General features: G+C 44.2%; 1 protein-coding gene across 4 annotated transcripts in view; it reads right to left on the bottom strand.

Moving 5' to 3' along the window:
- KCTD15 (potassium channel tetramerization domain containing 15) overlaps positions 1-24,956 on the bottom strand; it is a 105,796-nt gene that overhangs the window by 10,571 nt on the left and 70,269 nt on the right. For all 4 annotated transcript variants that reach the window (XM_061594225.1, XM_061594224.1, XM_061594227.1 and 1 more), the window contains exon 4: positions 17,216-17,521. In XM_061594225.1, coding sequence (XP_061450209.1) covers positions 17,216-17,521 — 306 coding nt within the window. The remainder of the gene's footprint in view (positions 1-17,215; positions 17,522-24,956) is intronic.

Genomic DNA, 24,956 nt, shown 5'->3' on the forward strand with positions numbered 1-24,956 from the left:
AAGGATCAGAACCAAACACCAATAAACAAAGAGAACAAAACAAAGCAGCCAGTCCATCCGACTGCTGCCAAAATTGCAGGGCAACCAAAACGATTTTTAGGTGGTGCTTAAAAGTGAATAATGTTGGCACCAGATGAATGAAGGTGGGAAGGATGTTTGAAAGTCTGGGTGCCAGCTACTTGCCCTTCCCCTGAAGGCACACAGAAGAGGGCTAGGTAAATAAATGTTGATATTACTCTTCCAGGACCCACAATGGTCCTGACCACCATTCCACAGCATTCCATTGGCTCCAGGTCTAGCTAGAAATATTTCCAGGTCAGGCCTGTGTCTTTGCCCAAGCAGATGTCCACCTGGAGTTCTCACTCCTCCTCCTTTTGCTTCCTGCTTCCCGCTTCCTATTCTTTGACAAATGACCCAGCTCCTGACCCCAGCTCTTCAGGACTCTGCCTCTGGTTCTCTTCAATATGTCTGCAGCCATGACTTCTCCTGCTAGAGACATATTGAGGAGAACTTTGGCTCAGGGCCACCCTTGCTTACCCATGTCCAGATCCTTGCTCCCTAGTATCCCTGTCCTGGCACTACCGTTCACTCCACTGAATCCCAATCCCTCTACTATTGGGGCTTGTGCTGCAGTGCTTGTGTTCTTGGAGGCCTACCATCTGTTGCGTACAATCCCATAAGAGGCTGGGAGTTAGGATTCCTGGGTCCCTGCCCTCTACTGCTAAACATTTGGAAATTGACTATTCAGCAAACATGCAGCCTCTTTCCATCCAGTTCTCTGTGCGCGTCCGCAACGTTCTGCAACAATGTCTATTCAGAGGCATCTGAATAGACATTGTTTGGCCCAGATCAATATAAACAAAAGCAAACCGGCTGTAGAATGAAATCTCAGCACAAGAAAGGTACAGAAGCAAGCACACATCGGGAAGGATCCCCCAACTTGCACTTAACTCTACAGTTTTGGAGCTTTCCACCATCTCTCTTGGCCAGACCAGTTGGGAACAGAGGGGCACCTGCTGCCACCTGCTATGGAATGTCCCACAAGTAGGAACACCATCTTTCACACTGATGTATTTCATTCACACTTTGAAGTAGCATCAACCAACATGCTCTTAATTAGACCCCTCCAAAATGTATTTATTCATATGATATATTTAAAATCATTTGTATCCCACTTTTCTTCCCTAAGGAGATCAGAGAGACATCCCCTCCAAACAATAAAGCAATGTAAACAAGCAGTAGCAAACAAGACTCATGGCAGCCAAAATAGAAAGGAAGGCTCAAAAGCAAATTACAAAGAAAAGCTTTAACTGCCCTCCAAAAGGAGCCGTGTGGACAGGGGTGCTACTAGGGATCTCAGGATCTTCCTGAGAAGAGAAGACTGAGGGGAGACATGATAGCACTCTTCAAGTACTTGAAAGGCTACCACACAGAGGAGGGCCAGGATCTCTTCTCAATCGTCCCAGAGTGCAGGACACGGAATAATGGATTCAAGTTACAGGAAGCCAGATTTCAGCTGAACATCAGGAAAAACTTCCTAACTTTGAGAGCGGTAGGACAATGGAACCAATTGCCTAGGGAGGTGGTGGGCTCTCCAACACCGGAGGCATTCAAGACGCAGCTGGACAGCCACCTGTCAGGTATGCTTTAAGTCACATTCCTGCACCGAGAAGGGAATTGGACTCGAAGGCCTTATAGACCCCTTCCAATTCTACTATTCTATGATCCTGTACCTTTCCCTCCCTTTAAAACAAATCCTCCCTCCCCTTTGCTTAGAAGGTAACTGGGCAGAATGCACAGTGCTGTGCTGATAAGACTCCAGCCACTCACCATCTTAATTTTCCCAGAGGCATCTATTCAGATACATTAGCATTGCTAAATTTTATGCAATTTCTGACCCCCTCCACATGCAGCCTGTGCCCCATCCCTTCCGTACAAGGCAATGTTCCTGGCTAAGGATCTCCTGGGGGAGGGAGTTCTAGAGACGGGTTTGAGGGCACCACAGAAAAGGCCACCTGAAGGGACAGTAAGGAAGATCTTGGTTCTCAGGCAACGCTATCTGGAGGAAGGTGGTACATTTTAGGTAACCTGGCTGCAGGCCATTTAAGGCCTGGCAGGTAAAAAACAGCACTTTGAATTGCTCTTGGAAATGAATGGCCTGCCAATACAGCTGGTACGGGTGGTGCTATATTCAACCCTTGTAAGAACTCTGGATGCAGAATTCTGAACCAACTGAATGTTCCAAATGGTCTTCATTCTGTTCCCTGTCTCCTAACTGAGCAGAGCAGAAGGAGCTGTCTCAGCTGGTCCAGAGGATATACAAGTGAGCCAGCTCTCAGAGAGCGAGCAAAAGAACAAGCAAACAGGGAGAGCTAACAGGAGTTTGGCAGTGAAGTTCAGCAGGGGAGGTACCTTACACACAAAAAATACCTTGTTGCACGCACCGCATACCAGTGGGACTCTCCTGGTAACCGTCAAGGAGGACAGGGCAAAGCACAGTCCATTCCAGTACAAGTAGAAAAAAAGTAACAAAATGTAATAGCAACTATAGAGAGAAATGACACTCCAGTGGTGGTGACCTGCAAGGTGTGTGCAATGTTTGCTTTCCTGCTTGAGAACAACATGGTATACATGTGCAACAAGTACAAGCTGGGGGTGCTGTTGGAAGAAGAAGTGAGAGGTCTGGAATGGCGGCTGGCCAAGAGTGTAAGAGAAGATGAAGAGTTCTTAGAATGCTGGAACAACAACAGCAAAAAGAAGTACAGGTGGAAGAATAACAGCATGTTGAAGCAGTAGAGAAGAGTGTTGAGGAGAGGAACAACTAAGTGGAGAAAATGCCATGGAAAAGGGTGAGTTAGGAGCAGAAGAGCTAGAAGACACTCTGCACTGATGGAACTATGGAACCGCTTTCAGGCACCTGAGGATGAGACTGCAGAGGAAGAATTATATGAGACCCCATGCAATAGCAAGTGAGAGGCTGGAGCTCAGTCAAGCAGTGGGAATGAAACCATGCCCCACAACACAAAAAGAGTTGTAGTAGTGGGAAACTCCCTACCACATAGGACTGAAACCCAAGAAACTCGCTAGGTTAGCTGTCTCCCTGGAAGATGGATTAGAGATGTGACTGAAGAGTTGTCAACACTCATAAAGCCCACTGACATGTATTCCTTTCTTCTTGTTCATGTGGGAACAAATGATACTGCCAGTGAAGCTACGAAGAAATCTCATCAGACTTTGAAGCTCTGGGAAGGAAACACAAGGAATTTGGGACCCAGATAGTTTTCTCATCCATCCTTCCAGTACTTAGATGAGGAGCAGAAAGGGAAAGAAAAATATTCTGGGTAATTCCTGGCTACGAAGTTGGCGCCAGCACAAGACATTTGGATTCTGGGACCATGGGCTACACTTTCTGGAAGATGGACTGCAGGTAAGTCATGGATTGCATCTCAGAATGACTGGGAAGAATGTGCTTGGCCACAGCATGGAGGGCTTTAGAAGGGCTTTAAGCTAAATCCTAAGGGGGAGGGAGATGCAAATTTACAGATAAGAACTGACAAAAGCTTATGTGCAGGAACTGAGACAATGGCCCAATAATAGTCTTGGGGCCCAATAATAGTCTTCATAAAAATGTAGGAAGGAAGTCAGACTGTAAATCACATGGTCTTCCTTGTCTGTATATTGTTGCCAAGAGTATGGGAAACAAACAGGACGAACTTGAACTCTTAATACAGGAGAATAAGTACCTGATACATATAACTGAAATTTGGTGGGATGACTCCCATGACTGGAATACAGCAACTGAAGGCTGTAATTTGTTAAAAAAGAACAGAAGGAACAGAAAGGGAGGCAGAGTCATGCAATATGTTAAAAATATATATCCCTGCACAGAAATACAGGAAGATGAGCTTGGTAGCTCCACTGAGAATATCTGGATTAAAATTAATGGAGCAAGGAATAAAAGGAACATGGTGGTTGGACTCTACTATTGACTACTGAATCAAGGAGAAGATGAGGATGAAACCTTTGAAAAGCAAATTGCCAATGTTTCAAGGAGGCATGATGCAACAGAAATGGGGGACTTCAATTACCTCAATATCTATTGGAAGACAAATTCTGTCAAACATGCCCCCCCTGAAATTCCTGACTTGTGTTGCTGATAACTTTTTACTGCAGAAAGTGGAGGAAGGAACTAGAAGATCAGGTATCCTTGACTTGATTCTAACCAGAGATGACTTAATGGATGAAAGTGACCATGTTATACTTGGTATTTGTGATTTTAAAGGAAGTAAAAGCTGAGAGTAGCCATAAGCATACTTTGGACTTCAGGAAAGCCGATTTTAGTAAACTCAGAACAATTACATGCAAGTTTCTGTTGCCAAGTGACCCTAATGAAAAAAAGGCTCCAAGATGAGTGGGAGTTTCTAAAAAAGGAAATTCTAAAAGAACAATTTCAAACAATTTCAACTAGGAAAAAAGGGAGAAGACAACAGAAGAAGCCAATGTGGCTTCACAAAAAGCTTAGAGATGACCTGAAAACAAAAAAGGACGCATACCGGAAGAAGGAAGGCCAGGCCACAAAAGAAGAGTACAGATAGGTAGCACGGAATTGCAGGGATGGTGTCAGGAAGGCTAAAGCTGTGAATGAGCTGAAGTCAGCAAGGGATGCCAAAAGCAACAAACAAGCTTTCTTCAGGTACATGCATAATAAAAGACAGAGAAAAGAAATGGTGGGACAGCTACTCAAGGATGGCAAAATGCTAACAGATGACAAAGAAAAGGTAAAATGTAAATGTACTGCCCTCAAGTCGATTCCGACTTATGGCAACCCTAAGAGTAGGGTTTTCATGAGGCTGAGGCAGTGCCTGGCCCAAGGTCACCCAGTGAGCTTCATGGCTATGTGGGGATTCAAACCCTTGTCTCCCAGGTCGTAGTCCAACACCTTAACCACTACACCACACTGGCAGAAGTGATCAATTTCTATTTTGGCTCAGTCTTCTCCCAAAAGAGGGTCTATGACCCTCCTGGGAAATGTGAAGTTGAAGGGGCAGGATTGCAGCTTGAGACTGTTAAGACAGATGGCCAAGGAATACCCATTTGAATGAGTTCAAATCTCCAGGGCCCAATGAACTGCATCCCAGAGTAATGAAGGCTTTGGCTAAATAACTCTCAGAACCACTGTCTATTATCTTTGTAAAACCATGGAGGATGACTGGAAGAGGGCTAATGCTGTCCCTATCTTCAACAAGAAGGAAACTGGGAACTATAAACCAGTCAGCCTGAGGAAAATCCCTGGGAAAATTCTGGAGCAAATTATAAAGCGGTCAGTCTGTAGTTCCAGGCTATGGTCTGAAGGCACATAAGGCCAGCTCCCTGCTGAAGCTAAGCAGGGTCAGGTCTGGTCAGTGCCTGGATGGGAGACCATCTGGGAAGCATACGTAAGCCGCCTTGGGTCATGAAAAGGAAGGCGGGGTATAAATGTAATAAATAAATAAATAATAAATAAGCACTTTGAAAACAATACAGTGATTACTAGAAGCCAACATGGATTTATCAAGAACAAATCCTGTCAGACTAATCTTATGGTTTTGATTGGGTAACCTCTTAGCTATTCTGTGGGACTGCTGTGGACATAATATATCTCGACTTCAGCAAAGCTTCTGACGAAGTGCCCCATGATATTCTGATTAGCAAGCTAGATAAATGTGGCCTGGATGGAACAACTATCAGGTGGATCCACAGTTGGCTCCACAATCGTACTCAAAGATTGAGTGGTTCCTTCTCAAACTGGGAGGAGGTAACAAGCAGGGTACCACAGAGCCCAGTTCTGGGCCCTGTGCTCTTCAACATTTTTATTAATGACTTGGATGAGGAGGTGCAGGGAATGCTTATCAAATTTCCAGATGATAGCTAATACCCTGAAGGACAGGAACAAAATTTAAAGTGATCTTGATAAGGTGGTGACTTGGGCTGAAAAACCAGAAGGAAATTTAATAGGGATAACTGCAAAGTTCTTCACCTAGGAAAAAGAAACTAAGTGCACAGTTATAAGATGGGGGACACTTGGCTCGGCAATACTACATGCAAGAAGAATCTTGGAATTGTTGTTGATCACAAGCTGAGTATGAGCCAACAGTGCGATGTGGCTGCAAAAAGGGAAAATTCTATTTTAGGCGGCAGAACCTGAGTGCAAAGACCACTTTCCCCTCTGCTGGTTTCCAGCAACTGGTATTTAGAAGCATACTGCCTCTGCCTACGGAAGCAGAGCATAGCCTTCATGGCTACTAGCCACTGATAGCCTTTTCATCCATGAATTTATCTAATCCTCTTTTAAAGCCACACCTTGGTTGGTGGCCATCACTGCCTCTTGGGGGAGCGAATTCCATAGTTTAACTATGAGCTGTGTGAAGGACTTTCTTTTGTCTGTCCTGAACCTTCTAGCATTGAGCCTCATTGGATGTCCCTGAGTTCTAGTGTTTGGAGAGAGGGAGAAAAACTTTTCTCTATCCACTTTCTCCATGCCATGCATAATTTTATACACTTCTATCATGTCACCTCTTACTCGCCTTTTCTCTAAACTAAAAAGTCCCAAATGCTGCAACCTTTCCTCATCAGGGAGTCGTTCCATCCTCTTGCTCATTCTGGTGGCCCTTTTCTGAATCTTTTCCAGCTTCACAATGCCCCTTTTGAGATGAGGCAACCAGAACTATATGCAGTATTCCAAATGCGGCTGCACCATAGATTTACACAATGGCATTATGGTATTAGCAATTTTATTTTCAATACCTTTCCTAAAGATGCCTAGTAAGGACTTTGCCTTTTTCACAGCCACTGTGCTTTGGGTCAACATCTTCATCAAGCTATCCACTACGAACCCAGGGTCTTGTTCCTGGTCAGTCATCACCAGTTCACACCCCATGAGCGTATATGTGAAATTCAGATTTTTTGCTCCAATATGCATAATTTTACACTTGTTTATACTGAATTGCATTTGCCATTTTTCCACCCATTCACTCAGTTTGGAGAGGTCTTTTTGGAGCTCTTCGCAATCCCTTTTTGTTTTAACAACCTGAACAGTGTCGTCAGCAAACTTGGCCACTTCACTGCTCACTCCTAATTCTAGATCATTTATGAACAAGTTAAAAAGCACAAATCCCAATCCTGATCCTTGGGGGACTCCACTTTCTACAGCCCTCCATTGGAAGAACTGTCCATTTATTCCTATTCTCCGCTTCCTGCTACTTAACCAGTTCCTGATCCACAAAAGGACCTCTCCTCTTGTTCCATGACTGCTAAGCTTCCTCAGAAGTCTTTGGTGAGGTACCTTGTTGAAAGCTTTTTGAAAGTCCAACAATGCTATGTCAACTGGATCACCTCTATCTGTATGCTTGTTGACACTCTCAAAGAACTCCAATAGGCTGGTGAGACAGGACTTACCCTTGCAGGAGCCATGCTGGTTCTGCTTCAGCAAGGCTTGCTCTTCTGCATACCAATACTTTCTACCAGTTTTCTCAGGACAGACATTAAGCTAACAGACCCGTAATTGCTGAGATCCCCTTGGTTCCCTTTTTAAAGATTGGCATCACACTGGCCACCTTCCAGTCCTCCGCTACGGAAGTGGATCTGAGGGACAAGTTACATATTTTTGTTAGAAGGTCAGCAATCTCACGTTTGAGTTCTCTGACAACTCTTGGGTGAGAGAACCATCTGCCATCTGGACCTGGCAATTTTGTCTATTATGCTTAGAACATCATCTCTCGTCACCACTATTTGCCTCAGTTCCTCAGACTCCCTTCCTGCAAAAGACAATTCAGGCACACAGATCTGTTTTATATCTTCCACTGTGCAATCTCTTTATCCTGCTTCAGCTCACCTTTGACTCTCTTGTCATCCAAGGGTCCCAACCACCTCCCTAGACAGTCTCCTGCTTTGAACATTTTTTAAAAAAAGTTAAGTTTTTATGTTTTTTAATGATGTGTTCCTCAAATTTCTTTTTAACATCCCTTGTCTTCTTGCATTTCTTTTGCCAGAGTTAGTGTTCCTTTTTATTCTCCTCATTCAGACAAAACCTCCATTTTTTGAAGGAAGCCTTCTTTCCTCTAATAGCTTCTTTGACTGCTTGTTAACCATCCTAGCATCCTCACAGCTTTGTGACCCTACCTACAAGCAACTCAAAGCACACTCCTTTGGATGCACATTTAACTGAAATCAATGGGAGCTGTTTCCAAGTTCACAGTGTTCTGAATTGAGATTTCTCCCTTTTTTCCTCTAGGGCTAAATATCTTCCGTTTTGCCAGCCTTTCCTACCAGGATCTGCCTTCAAGAGAGATCCTGCAGAATCATTTTCATAGTGCTCTTCTTCCAATTTGTTCAAAATGTTCTTGAAATGTGGCACCCCAAAATGATCACTCCAAATGAGATCATCCCTGTGCTGAGTTGAGTATGTTTCCCCAGGTCTTGGAAATAACACATCTCTTGTTATAAACTGGAGGAGGCATTGCCCTTTTAAGCCACAGTGTTATATTTTTCAATTTTCTACCCATTATAATAATGCTGAAGGTCATTATGTTTTGCAAAGGAAAACGTATTTGAATATAAAACCTACATTGGCCAGAATGCATGTTGCGGTTAAAAATGGTCCTTTTCTGTTGTGTACATCAGCAATGTTCATGACAAAAATGCATTGATTAGCATCAATAATGTGAAGTTCTGCTCCCTGAAGTCTTACTACTACCTCTACTGCAAATGTTGCTAGTATGATGCCCAAGGTGCCATGGCACTTGCAAAGGCCTTCACTGGTGCTCCCGGGCAGGACCACACCCACCCCGTGCTTTCTTTTTCTTTTTTAATTACGTCTCTAGGTCTCCTAGAAAGAAAATTATGAAGTAAAATATGCAGGTACCTTTTAAAGCACACTGGCTACTTCTGCCTGAGTGAGGAGAGAGTTGTAATTCGTAAACGAGTTGTTTGGACACCAGGCAGGAGGAACCTCTGGGGCACCAGGCAAGAGAAACCTCTGGGGTCCTAAAGAGTTGCTATTTTCCCCTCCCCTTTCATGAACTTTTCCTGCTTCTGTCTTATTTGCTAGTCCTTGGAACTTCCATAGTTTGTCCTTCCTTTCGCTAGAATTCAGGATGCATCTCTCCTGTGGTGGGTTTGTCTGAGATTAGAAATTCCTTATTTTCTGCAAATACTACTACACAATAACTGTGAGTAGATGTTACAAGAATCTCCCTCTCCCCACAAGACAAATGCAAAATGTGAAAACTTTGCAAAGAGACTACGGCATCTTGCTGTCCAGGAGCTGAAGACTAGGCACTCATTAAGAATTCACTGTATAGTGAACTTACAGCACAGTGGTATACATGTCTACTTAGAAGTAAGTCTCTGAAGAACATGAGAAGAGCAGGCTGGACCAAGCCAGTGGCCTATCCAGTCCAGTATCTTGCTCTCACAGTTGCCTATGGGAAGACCACAAGTAGGATCTGAGTGCAACAGCACTGTCCCCTCCTCTGGTTCACAGAAACTGGTATTCAGAAGCACAGTCTCTGACAGGGGAGGTAGAAAATATCTACTGGGGTTAGTACCCATGGATAGCCTTAACTTCCATCAATTTGTCAAATCCTCTTTTGAAGCCATCCATGTTGGTGGCCATCACTGCCTCTTGTGAGATTGAATTCTTTCTTTCTTTCTTTCTTTCTTTCTTTCTTTCTTTCTTTCTTTCTTTCTTTCTTTCTTTCTTTCTATCTATCTATCTATCTATCTATCTATCTATCTATCTATCTATCTATCTATCTATCTATCTATCTATCTATCTATCTATCTATCTATCTATCTATCTAATTTGTATACCGCCCCACAGCTGAATCTCTCCGGACAGTTTACAACAATGAAAAACATTAAAAACAAATATACAAATTTAAAAACACATCTTTAAAAAGCAATTTAAAAACACATGCTAAAATGCCTGGGAGAAGAGGAAAGTTTTGACCTGGCGCCAAAAAGATAACAGTGTGGGCGCCAGGCACACCTTGTCAGAGAGATCATTCCATAATTTGGGGGCCACCACTGAGAAGGCCCTCTCCCTTGTTGCCAGACTCCCAGCTTCCCTTGGAGTAGGCACCTGGAGGAGGGCCTTGGATGTTGAGCATAGGGTACGAGTGGGTTCGTGTCGGGAGAGGCGTTCCATCAGGTAATATGGTCCCAAGCCGTGTAAGGGTTTATAGGTTAAAACCAGCACCTTGAATCGAGCTCGGAAACATACAGGCAGTCAATGCAAGCAGGCCAGAATCGGTTTTATATGTTCGAACCATCTGGTCCCTGTTACCAATCTGGCTGCTGCATTTTGCACAAGCTGCAGTTTCCGAACCGTCTTCAAAGGCAGCCCCACGTAGAGCACATTGCAGTAATCTAACTCGGAGGTTACCAGAGCATGGACAACTGAAGCCAAGTTATCCCTGTCCAGATAGGGGCATAGCTGGGCCACCAATCGAAGTTAGTAGAAGGCACTCCGTGCCACCGAGGCTACCTGAGCCTCAAGTGACAGAGATGGTTCTAGGAGAACCCCTAAGCTACGAACCTGCTCCTTCAGGAGGAGTGCAACCCCATCCAGGACAGGTTGGACATCCACCATCCGGTCAGAAGAACCACCCACTAGCAGCATCTCAGTTTTGTCTGGATTGAGCCTCAGTTTATTAGCCCTCATCCAGTCCATTGTTGCAGCCACACACTGGTTCAGCACATTTGACAGCCTCACCTGAAGAAGATGAAAAGGGGAAATAGAACTGCGTGTCATCAGCATACTGATGGCAATGCATTCCAAAGCTCCGGATGACTAAACCCAACAGTTTCATGTAGATCTTGAACAGCATGGGGGACAGAACTGACCCCTGCAGAACCCCATACTGGAGAGTCCAGGGTGCCAAGCAATGTTCCCCAAACACCACCTTCTGGAGCTGACCCCCCAAGTAGGGGTGGAACCACCGCCATGCAGTCCCTCCCACTCCCAATTCAGCCAGTCTTCCCAGAAGGATACCATGGTCGATGGTATCGAAAGCCATTGAGAGATCAAGGAGAATCAACAAAGTCAACAGGTAAAGTCATATCTAGTATGGAAATAGTTATGGGGAAAGCTTCACCACGACTGTACTCTAATTTTGTGTTATGCCACCCCCCCATGGCAGCCATTTTGTGTTATGCCACACCCCATGGCAGCCATTTTGTGATTGATGCCTACAGCACTATCTCAAAATGCGAAATGTGCCCACTGGTTCAAAAAGGTTGGCGATCCCTGCTCTGGTCACTTCAACCTCATCCATCTTGCCACAAAATGAGCATTCATATCTCAAAACTAGATAGCAAGGATTAGCAACTTGTTTATTTATTTAAAAGTAGTTCTAATCCGCTTCACATTTAAAAAGGGCCCCACTAATATTGCGAGTTACGTCCCTAAAACTGAAACCCGCCGAAAAGTGGAACTCCATCAATAAAATGGTGCCCAACGCCTGAAAAATGCCGTAAAAGCGGAACAAGCGCCGTATGAGTTGGGCCTTACTCTAATTGAAAGCAGCAGTATTAGCAGAACTGCTGAAAAGCGGGGCACTACTGTATCATAAAAACATAGAATAGCATTACAGAAAAAGATAAAAACAAGAACAGGTAAAAATAGGAATTCAAAAATAACAAGGTTCAATCTTACTGGTCAGGGAAAGCCTGTGTAAAAAGATACATCTACACATGATGTCTGATGCAGCTGATAGATGATGCTTCACATTTGGCAGAGGGAAGGGCAATGGCAGAAAATGCCTGCTTTGGGGTCACTGCCCTGTGATATTCTATAAGGTGCAATGCCAAATTTTTTTGACACTGAATATAGTTTTGAAAGGCATCCTATGCTAATGTTGTATATCCTGAAATTATTCAGGTAAAATGGACAACAAGCTAGCAAGCACCAGGGTTTTTTCTAAAATGCCACATCTGATTAGCAAGCTAGCTAAATGTGGGCTGGATGGATCCACAGTTGGCTCCAGAATCGTACTCAAAGAGTGCTTATCAATGGTTCCTTCTTAAACTGGGAGGAAGTGGGGTACCACAGGGCTTGGTTCTGGGCCCAGTGCTCTTCAACATTTTTATTAACGACTTGGAGGAGGAGGTACAGAGCATGCTTATCGAATTTGCAGATGATACAAAATTGAGGGGCATAGCTAATACCGTGGAAGACAGAAACAAAATTCAAAGGGACCTTGATGGGCTGGAGAATTGGGCTGAAAACAACAGAATGCAATTCAACAGAGATAAATGCAAAGTTCTACACTTAGGAAAAAGAAACCAAATGCACAGTTATAAGATGGGGGATACTTGGCTCAGCAATACAACACGTGAGAAGGATCTTGGAATTGTCATTGATCACAAGCTGAATATGAGCCAACAGTGTGATGTGGCTGCAAAAAAGGCAAATGCTATATTAGGCTGCATTAACAAGTATCGTTTCCAAATCGCGTGAAGTATTTGTTTCCCTCTATTCAGCACTGGTTAGGCCTCATCTTGCGTACTGTGTCCAGTTCTTGTCTCTGCACTTCAAGAAGGATGCAGACAAACTGGAACAGGTTCAGAGGAGGGCAGCAGGGATGATCAGGGGACTGGAAACCAAGCCCTATGAGGACAGACTGAAAGAACTGGGCATGTTTAGCCTGGAGGGGAGATATGATAGCACTCTTCAAGTACATGAAAGGTTGTCACACACAGGAGGGCAGGATCTCTTCTCGATCATCCCAGAGTGCAGGACACAGAATAATGGGCTCAAGTTGCAGGAAGCCAGCTTTCAACTGGACATCAGGAAAAACTTCCTAACTGTTAGAGCCATACGACAATGGAATTAATTACCTAGAGAGGTAGTGGGCTCTCGACACTGGAGGCATTCAAGAGGCAGCTGGACGGCCATCTGTTGGGAATGGTTTGATTTGGATTTCTGCATTGCGCAGGGGGTTGGACTTGATGGCCTTATAGGCCCCTTCCAACTCTACTATTCTATGATTCTATGATTGCAGGTGGCAAACTTTGCAGGATGTCACAGTAAAAGAATCTATACACAGCAGAGGGAGACCTGCATCTTCATTAAGCAGAACAAAATGAAGTCCTGCCACAGTTTTCTTTCACGAGCCATGTATTTTAAAGATGTTATACAGTGCTTTATTTATTTATTTGATTTATATCCCGCCCTTCCTCCCAGCAGGAGCCTAATCATAAAATAATGATTTTATTTTCTGAGAAAGCATTTGTGACTAGGATGTGGGATGAGTTCCCTATCTTCAGTTACAAATTCCAGCCAGACTGTGGAATGTGGTCCTGTTACCTGCCACCATATTCAAAATCATAACTTGGAATTAGGAATCAAGAAAGCGTTCAGATGTAAAGAGTGGATCTTCATCTACGTCCAAAATTCTAAGCAAGCTTTTGCCAACCTGTGGCTGGGCCTCGTGGGGGTTGTAATCCAAAACATCTGCAGAGCATTGAGTTGGCAAAGGCTGCTCTAAGCCTAGAGGACAGATTGCTGTCATCTTCAGATACCCTGTCTAACCAATGATAGCTCATGAAACAATTTAAACTGGGAGTGTCTATAAAACAAGTCAGAGATTAACACCAAAGACAGGTGATACACTTGGGTAATTGTGGTGCTCGTTAGCCTGAAATTAATTTCAAGTACATTAGATTTTAGATGGGGCAGGGGGAACAGCCCACGTGTCTAGAACAATGAACTCTCTGCTCAGGCTTGAAAAGGCAGGAGTGTTTCCTCTTGTTCTCCCAGTATAGTCCAGGGATTGCCAACCTTTTGGGGCACATTTACAAATTGGAGAAACTGTTGTAGATCTCTCTCTCTCTCTCTCTCTCTCTCTCTCTCTCTCTCTCACACACACACACACACACACACAGAGCAGCCTATTCTATCAGTTACAACAGAATGATCCTTTCAAACCTTCTTTCTGTGGACAAAGAGGGTCCTGTAGGTGCAGGGGAGGCCTCTGTGGGTTGGCAATCCCTGGTCTAGTTGGCAATCCCTGGTCTAGCCTAAAGGTTAAATGGTTAATCAGACAGTGGGGGGACAGACTAGATTATTTGGCCCTCCATGAATGTCACCGGGTCAATGACACCACCATCTTAATAAAAAAAAAAAGAGATCATAAACCAGTTTTTTGTACAGCACACAACTCTTCTTTGGGGCCAGGAATCCAAAACAACAAAATCCCAACCATCAAAGCTGCTGGAGCGACTTGCTACCAACTTATCTCTTGTTTCTCATTCTAGCCTAAAGCCAACTTCCTCTGCCCATGAAGGCTTTTTACTCTCACTGCCACCCTGCTAAACATTCATAGAATCATAGAATCATCTGCAAATTTGATAAGCATGCTCTGTACCTCCCCATCCAAGTCATTAATAAAAATGTTAAAGAGCACTGGGCCTAGGACCAAGCCCTGTGGTACCCCACTCGTTACTTCTGCCCAGTTTGAGAAGGAACCATTGATAAGCACTCTTTGAGTACGATTCTGGAGCCAACTGTGGATCCACCTGATAGTTGTTCCATCCAGCCCACACTTAGCTAGCTTGCTAATCAGAATATCATGGGGCACTTTGTCAAAAGCTTTGCTGAAGTTGAGATATATTATGTCCACAGCATTCCCACAGGGAAGCTACCCGATCAAAAAATGAGATGAGATTAGTTTGGCAGGATTTGTTCTTCATAAATCCATGTTGGCTCCTAGTAATCACTGCATTGTTTTCAAGGTGCTTACAGATTGACTGCTTTATAATCTGCTCCAGAGTTTTTCCAGGGATTGATGTTAGGCTGATTGGTCTGTAGTTCCCGTTCCTCCTTTTTGCCCTTTTTGAAGATAGCTCTCCTCCAGTCATCCGGCACTTCACCAGTCATCCACAATTTCACATAGATAATCGAGAGCGGTTCTGAGAGTTCTTCAGCCAGTTCCTTCAGGTATTCCTTGACCATTTGTTTATCAATCTCAAGCTCCAATCTTGCCCCTTCTACTTCGTGTTTCCCGGGAGGGTCACGGATCCTTTTTCGGAGAAGACTGAGCCAAAGTAGGAATTGAGCACTTCTGCCTTTTTTTTGTCATCTGTTATCAATTTGCCATCCTCATTGAGGAGCTGTGCCACCATTTCTTTTCTCTGTCTTTTACTATGGATGTACCTGAAGAAAGCTTTATTGTTGCTTTTAGCATCCCTCACTAACCTCAGCTCATTCTCAGCTTCAGCCTTCCTGACGCCATCCCTGCATTTCTGCACTGCCTGTCTGTACTCTTCCTTTGTGGCCTGGCCTTCTTTCCACTCCCTGTATGTGTCTTTTTTTATTTTCAGGTCATCTCTAAGCTTTTTGTGAAGCCACATTGGCTTCTTCTGCTGTTTCCCCCCTTTTTTCCTTGTTGGAATTGCTTGCCATTGCGCTTTTAGAATTTCCTTTTTTAGAAACTCCCACCCATCTTGGACTCCTTTTCTCATTAGGGTCGCTTGCCATGGAACCGTACTTACAATGGTTCTGAGTTTATTAAAATCAACTTTCCTGAAGTCCAGGGTGCGTGTATGGCTACTCTCAGCTTTTGCTTCTGGTAATATCAAGAATTCAAGTATGGTGTGGTCACTTTCCCGTAACTGCCACTTCATCCACCAAATCATCTCTATTGGTTAGAATCAAGTCCAGGATAGCTGATCCTCTGGTTGCTTCCTCCACTTTCTGGAGGAGAAAGTTATCTCCAACACAAGTCAGAAATTTCTTGGAGGGGCCATGTTTGGCAGAATTTGTCTCCCAACAGATATCGGGATAATTGAAGTCCCCCATTACTACTACATCCTTGAAACATTGGCAATTTGCTTTTCAAAAGTTACATTCTCGTCTTCTGCTTGATTGGGTGGTCGGTAATAGACTCTAAGCACCACATTTCTTTTATTACTTGCCCCATTAATTTTAATCCAGATACTCTCGGTGGAGCTACCAAGCTCATCTTCCTGAATTTCTGTGCAGGGATATATATTTTTAACATATAGCACGACTCCACCCCCCTTTTTATTCCTTCTGTTCTTTTTGAACAAATTATATCCTTTAATTGCTGTATTCCAGTCATGCAAGTCATCCCACCAAGTTTCAGTTATACCTATCAAGTCGTAATTGCCCTCCTGTATTAAGAGTTCAAGTTCGTCCTGCTTGTTTCCCATGCTCTGCGCTTTAGTATACAGACATCGAAGACCATATGATTTATGGCTTAGCTTCCTTACTACTTTTTTCTGAGGACTGTTACTGGGCCCTATTAGAGCCGATCTCTCTGTTCTGACAGGCCAGCCCCCTTACAAGACTGCTGAACGCACAACACCCCAAATTAAAAGTTCCTTGTTGCATTGATACCCCCTAATTAGTGTCATGCCATCAAGGCAGCACCAAGGTCGCTGTAGTGTCACCCTCCCATGGGTGAGCGCCCCATGGGGAGAAAGAAACAGACAAGAGTTTTCCAAAAAGCAAACATACATCTCTAGCTCCTTTCTGCATCCTACTCACCACCCTAGTTATCTTTCGTATGTTAATTTTAAATCTCAGAAAAGAAAAAAGTAAAAAAAACACAATTCAATCAACCCACAGAAAAACCTTTTGAGTATAAAGTAGAACACATTTTGTTTAAAATACTCTGGGCAATTTTTATAGAACATCTTCTTGTAAAAAAAAAAGTGCAGAGATCATTTTTTAAGTCCATCCCGCAGGCTCTATCATTTCATTATGAGTGGGACATAAATTATGCATTTACACATTGTTGCATTTTCTATGAAGTGGCATGGAAAATCACCCCCCCCTTTCTTTCTTTTTTGTAGTTTTGGTACTCTCTTTTTCTTCCTAGGGGCACTTTAGAGGGAAGAAAGGACTGCGGGGTATGCGGTGATGAAAAAAATTAGCATTTGTCAGCCTAACACCATTATGAGATCAGCATGGTGCTAACACACACAAAATCTAAATCTATTTTAGGGAAAAGGGAGAGAGTGTGTGAGTGAGTGAGTGAGAGAGAGAGAGAGAGAGAGAAGGGAAAGCCTTCCTCCCAAATGCCCGTGATCTCACCAGACAGAAAATGTTCCCTTCCAGTTTTTAGCATGAGACAGAGATAACTGAGCAGAAGTGACTCATTTGCCTATAACATGGAAAGAAAAATGGTAAATGGAAGAGGCCCATTACCTGTACTGAGTTCAACCGGCAGTATCCATTCAAAGGAAACCTAATGACGTGGGTGGGGTCTTGATTCCAGCCTGCATTTACAGAGTTGCACATAACATCACCCGTCTCTGGGAAGATCTCTTCAATTAATGCTTTCTCCCCGCTCAGTGCAATCCTTTCTCCAAGATCTGGAGTCACCCTCACAACCAAGCAGTCACAGGGCTGGAAGTTCTTCCTCTGCTCTCTCTCTTGTTTCCATCGCTCAAGCTCCTTGATCATCGGCTGCAGCTGGTAGTACTTGGCCTCCTCATACAAAAGATTAAAGTCCTTCAACAAAGGAGAGAAAGAGAGCAGATGGACCTCAGTGCTTAAGGATTTCATATACAATATATATGTGCATGCATGTATATATATGTGTGAATATATATAAATGTTGTATCCAACATTAGTCCTACTCAGCGTAGACTTAATGATATGACCAACTTAGATTCATTAATTTTAGTGAGTCTACTCTGAGTAGTACTTGGACACAACAGAAATTTTCTCCAAATGGTGAAATGCAACAGGCATTCAGTTAAGAAGAATATAGTATGCACTTTGATTCCCTCACTCTGCCAAGAACCTTGTTTTTAACTTTGCTTGAAAAAGAAGCCAAGAATCTTGAGATAATGCTGGAAATGAGGGTGAGAAGATGGGTATAAGAAGGATCTTCTGCTGGTGCAGCTTGTCTGGCCCTACTGGCAATTTTGGTTGCTGCACATCACAGAAACAGCAAAAGCCTGGCAAGGATGTCTGTTTTAATTACATCGTTAAAAATAAAAATAACTTTGTTCGAGAAGCGTACCATTCATGGATCTCAAGTATCTCACTCAGCCTTAGCTTAAAGATTCTACGCTCTCTGCAGACATTCCTTGCAGTTGTTTATCTGACTTTCAGCCTAGGGCTGAAATCCTATTTACTTGGAACTAGGCACTACTGAACTCAATGGAAGTTGCTTTTGAGTAAACATTGAAAGGTTCACACTACACTTCTGCAGTTGAAAAAATGTGTGTGTGTGTGTGTGTAGAATAGCATACAATTCTGCATCTACATTATGGTTTATTTTGCAAAAGGATAAAGTGAGTTTACAGCGCATATTTCGTATCTCTGAATTTTAAAAACTCTGAACATTTGCCTGGAGAGTTTTGCCCCACTGAGAGGCAGGACGTGAGAGAGCTCCCCTCTCCTCTCTCCACTTGTGACCAAAGGACAGTTTGTCTGATCTCCTGTTGCCCTCTTATCCAAAAGTAATGACTTCCTGATGCAACCTTGGGGGTAAATTCCTGCCTGTGCAAGGGGAGGATGTTTACATTGGCTACTGAGAAGGGAATCATCCAGGGAGAGTCTGAGAAAACATGCAAAATGCAGATAACACCAAAAATAAATAAATAAGAGGGATGTATGTGAGCATGCCCCTGCTCACCATGAAGATAGCTGAGCCTTTGTGGGCATTCTAGCTGAACACCTGCAAGAAACGCTTCAAGGTTTCTTTTTTAAGCTTCCAATGTGAAAAATCACATGCACACAAACACAAACTTGAGGGCACTCATAAGGTGGTCTCCCCCACTTTCTCTGCTCTGAGGCTTTGAAATGTACTTTGGGGCAGAGGGAGGTGGCAATGGCCCCCACCAGGGTGTGCATTCCCACCAGAGTCCCAGTCCGAGAACTCCTGGTGGGAAGCTGACACCCCATGCATGGCTTCCAATGTCTGGAAGGCACCATGCTGGCTACCAGGGCTGTGGAGTCGGAGTCGTGGAGTCGGAAGCAATTCTGGGTGGAGTCGGAGTCGGTAGAAATATACCAACTCCGACTCCTTCATAAATGGCAAATGTATATTAACTAGTAAAAACAAATTTACTGTAGTAAAATGGTAGCACAAGACATTTCATCACCACCACGTGAATCCAGAGCTTGGAAAAGTTACTTTTTAAAACTACAACTCCCATCAGCTCCAGGGATTGGGCTCGTGGGAGTTGTAGTTCAAAAAAGTAACGTTACCAAGCTCTGGATTCACGTGGTGGTGATGAAATGCCTTGTGCTACCATTTTACTACAGTAAATTTGTTATTACTAGTTAATATACATTTGCCATTTATGAAGGAGTCGGAGTCGGACAGTAGAAAAACAGAGGAGTCGGAGTCTAAGGTCTGGCGTACCGACTCCACAGCCCTGCTGGCTCCCCTTGCTTTACTTCATGCAGCAACAGGTGAAGCACAATCTGGAGCTGCCTCACAAATGGCCACTCCTGAAGTTTACCGGCACTCGGACTGACCAGGACTTCTGTGGCTGATTACCAAACTCTATGCCCATCCCTGCAGGAAATGGGAGGTGCCATTAATTTGTGGTCCCTGAATTCCAGAGCTTACCAGACCCATCCCTGCCCCACCCAGGACAAGCCCCTTCTAGGGCATGACCACACATACAAGGGAAGCGTGAACGCAGGGGTGTGGAAGCGCACGAACATATATGCTGACGCTGTGATCGGGTTGCAGGCTTCATGCCCAGAGATGGCCATCACTTGTGATGCCAGATGATACACCTGCCTGAAGAGGCTGAATAAGAGGCAGACTGAATCCACAGGGCTCAGCCTGGAGGACTTTCTCCTGCACAAGCCCCGCTGAGACAGTGCAGAAGCGTTGTGCAAGAGGGGGACACCACTATGCCTGAGTTCCATTATCAAAATGGCAGCTGGGTTGCAGTCACTGCGACCTCAGTAAAACACTGCTTGCAGCCACCTGGCTGGATTTTAAAGAGCATAGTTTTTGTTGCACTTTAAAATTCAAGCGGTGGTTTTGCTAGGAGAGCTTCAATCTAGACCCGGGGGAAAGGGAGAAGCAGAGAGCCAGGATGTTTTGTTTGCCCCTCCCCACTGAGATTGGGGTGTGGAGTCCCAGACTGGGCCCCCAAAGTCCTGGCCTAGTGGTGCCACTGCCTTTGCCTTTGTTGAGTGAGGAGGGGGGCATTTAGCCTACCCAAGTCTTGGCTGGGGGTAGGGGGTGAAGGCTCCACCTGCATTATCAAGATCCTTCCTCTCCCCGGAATTTTGCAGCCTTGCTTCAGGAGCCCCACATACCCCAAGGGCAGCCCACCTCACGCAGCCTGGTACCCGAGTACTTCCAGAGGCTTTTGATTTTGTCCTTTCACCCAAGAGGAGGACATTTTTGCCCACATCAATAAGGCAGCAAAAGGCATAAATAAGGCTTCAAAATCAATAAGGCTTCAAAAGCAGGCATGAGATTTTGTCCTCAGCCTGGCTGCATCCATGAATTTGCTGAAACCTCTGCTAATCTGATATAGGTGCACTTTTACTCCTATTCTGCACTGATGACGCAGGGTGGAAAATGGCAGAGAATCTGACCTGGAAACTGCTGACAAGGAAAGCAATGGCAAGAAAACCCAAGTCCTTCTTTGCAACAGGCTAACTTCGGCAGACAGGTTCCATCAACTCTGGAGGAGTCCAACTAGCTGAAATGGCCGCAGAGCTTGGAAAAGTTACTTTTTTGAACTACAGCTCCCATCAGCCTAATCCAGTGGCCATGCTGCCTAGGGCTGATGGGAGTTGTAGTTCAAAAAAGTAACTTTTCCAAGCTCTGGAAATGGGGCAGCTCATGTTTATTAACTATTCTCTGGTTCAGGAGTCTGCGTACCAGGCAGCAAGTGCACAGAAGCCTCCAATGAGCCATAGTAGCTTCAACAGTTGCTACAGGCATCCGGAGCCCCCGCCCTCACCCTGCTTCCAGCATTCTCAGCAGTGCCACTGGTGCTCCCAAGTATGACTCTCAGCCTAAAAATGTTCCCCACCCCTTGTGTGTTTAGTGCTAAATTCTACACAGTATTTCAAAGTTGTTTGGACACTCTATGTAGACCTTCCTTTATTTATTTATCATTACATTTATATACCACCTTTCCTCCAAAGAGCTCAAGATGACATACAACCATGATTCTTCTCCTGATTTTATCCTCACAAAACCCTGCCAGGTAGGTTAGGCTGAGAGGCAGTGGCTGGCCAAAAGCCACACAGTGAGCATCATGGCCAAGCAGGGATTTGAACTCTGGTCTCCCAGGTCCCAGTCTGATACTCTAACCACTATACTACAATGATTAAACACGCACAAGTATAAAGGCACCTGGGGACTTTACAGGCTTGCATGTGTGCTGTTCCCCCCCAGTTTAAGCCCTCATATACAGACAGAAACCTGAATGGGGCTTGTGTAAGAAAGATGCCTAGGCTTGACCTGTCAGTTACATTAAAATGACTGAAATCTGAGCAGAAGAGTGTGGCCAGGCAAATTTGGCGATGATAATTTGTAGACTACTGCTAATAGGATTGGGCTACATGTCTAAAACTCAGAGACATCCTTTATCAGTAGGCAAAGTGAAGCAGCTACTTCAGGCAATAGATAATGGGGCGCTATTAAGGGTGGCCCAATATCACTTAACGTGCCATGAAGTTCTCTTGAGGAAGACCATTTGAAATGAATGGAAGAGCATGGTGGCCTCATATTAATTTGTCTTGGGCTCTAAAACAACCCACCCACACACCCTTAAAACGTCCTGTGTGAGCAGAACCATAGTTGTGGGCACCATGCAATCCTTCCACCCCCTTTTTGCACAGGAGATATTATGTGGGCAGTTGGGTGCAGGTGCATAAGTCTTGGTTCATACAGATCACCTTATGCATGCTGGGTGTACTGAAGGGGGTTGGGGGATGGAGGAAGTCTGTAGACCCCAGGCTTGGCCCCTTATGTCTTGTGTTTGTTGTGTGGAACAAATTTGCACTCCTCTGACTCCATGGAGAACAGCAGCAAGTGACAGGAAGGACTCTTGCGCTGGTAATTGCAACCTTATTTACAATTTACAAGCACATAAAACTGTATTAACTATTAGGAAAAGGCACTCTCAAGAGGGGGACCTGTCAAAGGTACAACACTTTCAAGTCTCATCTTATTAGCAACTGGAACTGTACTTAATATTCACCGTAAACACACCAGTCAGATGCGATAATAGAGAATCACTAGCTAGGAACACAGATGTGGTTCTCTCCATAGTTCAGCCTGAAAACAACACTTAAAATTGCAATCCTTAGAGGCAGAAATTCTCAAAGTATATATTTGGAAGTGGTCCCACTGAAGTCTGTGGAATTACTCCAGGAGCAGACACATGAAGATCAACAGCTTTCCATGTGCTTTGCATTGTTCTGTCTCCCAATCAATACAAAAATATTGTTGCAATTCTCAGTTTTTTTATTCTTTCCTGTATTTCTGAGTAAGAATGGATTTCTAAAACCATGTGGAGCATAGGAATCAGCCCATAATAATTGTGTGCCTTGGATCCTTGCCTGGGGTGACATAATTCTGTGAAGAGATGGGCAACTTCTGGGCTTGCGTCAGGTTGGCTTGAAAAAAGGTGAAGCCACTTCCACAACCATCAACAACACCTTAGCTTATTTTTCATATCTAATCTGATTTCGGGACCCATCCACCCAATCCCTCCCATCCATCAACCCTGGCTCTTGATTCCCCCAAGAGTGTAGGTATGAAGTGTACTGGGGAGCTGGGGGGGCACCTTCCCATGGTACTCCTGTCATCGGGGTGACATAAGGGGTTTCGGGAGTTGGGAGGCAGGGTGACAAACCAGGAATTCTTCTCCACTGTGGATTTTAATCAAAGCTGGAGAATGAATTCATGGGCTCCTACTGCTCTTCTTTTCTAAGGCAATCATGAGCCTCCAAAGATTATATGTGGGCCCTAGGTTGATAAGCTTTGCTGACATGTCCCTGAGAACCCCACTATTAGCCTGCATTGAGAACAGAGGTTGCCATCCTTTTTGGATCAGAAGGCATATTTCAAATTTTGAGAGTGCTGGGGGCAAGTCACAAAATGGCTGCCATGGGGCATGGCATAAAAATTACAGAGTAGTCATGGTGAAGCTTTAACTGTATTTCCATACTAGAAAAGGCTTCACCTGTTGAATTTCTACATGCCATACAGCTATTAAAGGCACAAGAACCCATTTTCCCCAATGCCAACCCTAAACCAAAGCCAAGGATGCCATCTTGTACCACTTACCTTGAACTAAGCCCCATTAAACATAAAGAGACTTATTTCTGAGTAGACATTTATATAATTGCACTACAAGTTAGCTATACAGTGAATTCTTAATGAGTCCCTGGTCTTTAGCTCCTGCAGAGCAGGAGACATGCCTAAACCTCTTTACAAAGTTTTGACATTTCCCTTTTGTGGGGAGGGGGATTCTTTAACATTCACCTACACTTACTGTGCAGTAGTATTTGCAGAAAATAACTTCTAGACACTACCTGATCTCAGGTGAACCCAGCACAGGAAAGATGTGTCTTGGTTGCTAGGGAAAAAGGAAGGGCAAACTACGGAGATTCCAAGGACTAGGAAAAAAGACAAACAGAAAAGTGCACTAAAAAGGAGGACAAAACAGCAGCTCTTTTAAGTCCTCAGGGATTCCTGTTGCCTGATGCCAAAACAACTCACATATCTATCACAGCTCTGACTTCACTCATTGGCTATTAACACTGACAGGCAGAAGCAGTCAGGCTGGCTCACTTCATACAGATTGCTCAGAAGGGTACCTGCACATTTTGCCCCATAACACTATTTCCAGGAGAGCTAGAGTCTTTTTAAAAAAATGAAAGTGCAGATTCTGAGCTGTTGGCTGGGGCCCCGTGGAAGCTTTTGGAGGCAATGGGTTGGTGACCTCTAATCTAGGATATAATCCAGTGTTTGGAGGAGTCTCCTCATCAACTCACTATAGACAAGGAACCAATGCATGCAGCAATTTCAAATGGATTGCTGGTCTGCCTGAAGATTGTGTGAAGTGGCACCATATTTCTTATGTCTGGCACAGCTTAGGCACTCTGTGGCTCAAGCCATACACCCACCTGAGCTTTGGAGCTTATTTGCGTAGTCAAGGAGGCTCCTCCTTTTCCCTCGGCACATCACCGTTCACACAAAGGATCTCTTATTTAAGAGGTCCATGTGTGGGCTGTGTATGTGAATGTCCAATTTTTCACATGATTTCTTCCCCTCCCCACCCAGAAAAGAGTGGGTGGGAGAGGAGGAGATTGTGTGAATCAAGCCTTCATATGGCCCTATGCATGGAACTCTCACATCAGACATTAGCTCACATGTGCCATTACTATCACTTTTGGGAAAGGATTGCAGCTCAGTGGCAGAGAAAAAGTAATTCCCAGCATCTCCAGGAAGGATTGGGAATTTCCTTTCTCTGAGTCCTTGGAGGGTCACTACCAGTCAGTGTGAACAATAATGAACTAGATGGCCCAATGGTCTGATTCATTATAAGGCAATGTCCTAATCCACAGCTGAGGTAAATATATCCTCTGGGCCCTATCTCTCCAGACAGGTTGCGCTCTCAATGCTGACACAAAATATCCCCTAGAGATTTTATCCACTAAGTCTTGCCCACAAACCTACTACTTAAACCTCGCCCTGCTTTATCTTCGCCACTCCTTTATCAAACCCATCCTCTCTGCTTTTCTTGATCCTGTCTGCCCAACTTAGACTCAACATGGAAGCCCTCTGAGCAAGGACTCTGATGGCACCAGCTTAGGACATAAGAGTAGTGACAGTGGTGGTGGTGGTCTTCCAAGCCCAAGCATCCTAGAAATACCATCTGGTGTTCTTCAATGTTTAGAATAAAAGCAATTTTTCTAAAGCTAGAGTCTAATAAACTTC

The sequence above is a fragment of the Rhineura floridana genome, chromosome 13, assembly GCF_030035675.1.
Source record: "Rhineura floridana isolate rRhiFlo1 chromosome 13, rRhiFlo1.hap2, whole genome shotgun sequence".
In the NCBI taxonomy this organism is placed as follows: domain Eukaryota; kingdom Metazoa; phylum Chordata; class Lepidosauria; order Squamata; family Rhineuridae; genus Rhineura; species Rhineura floridana.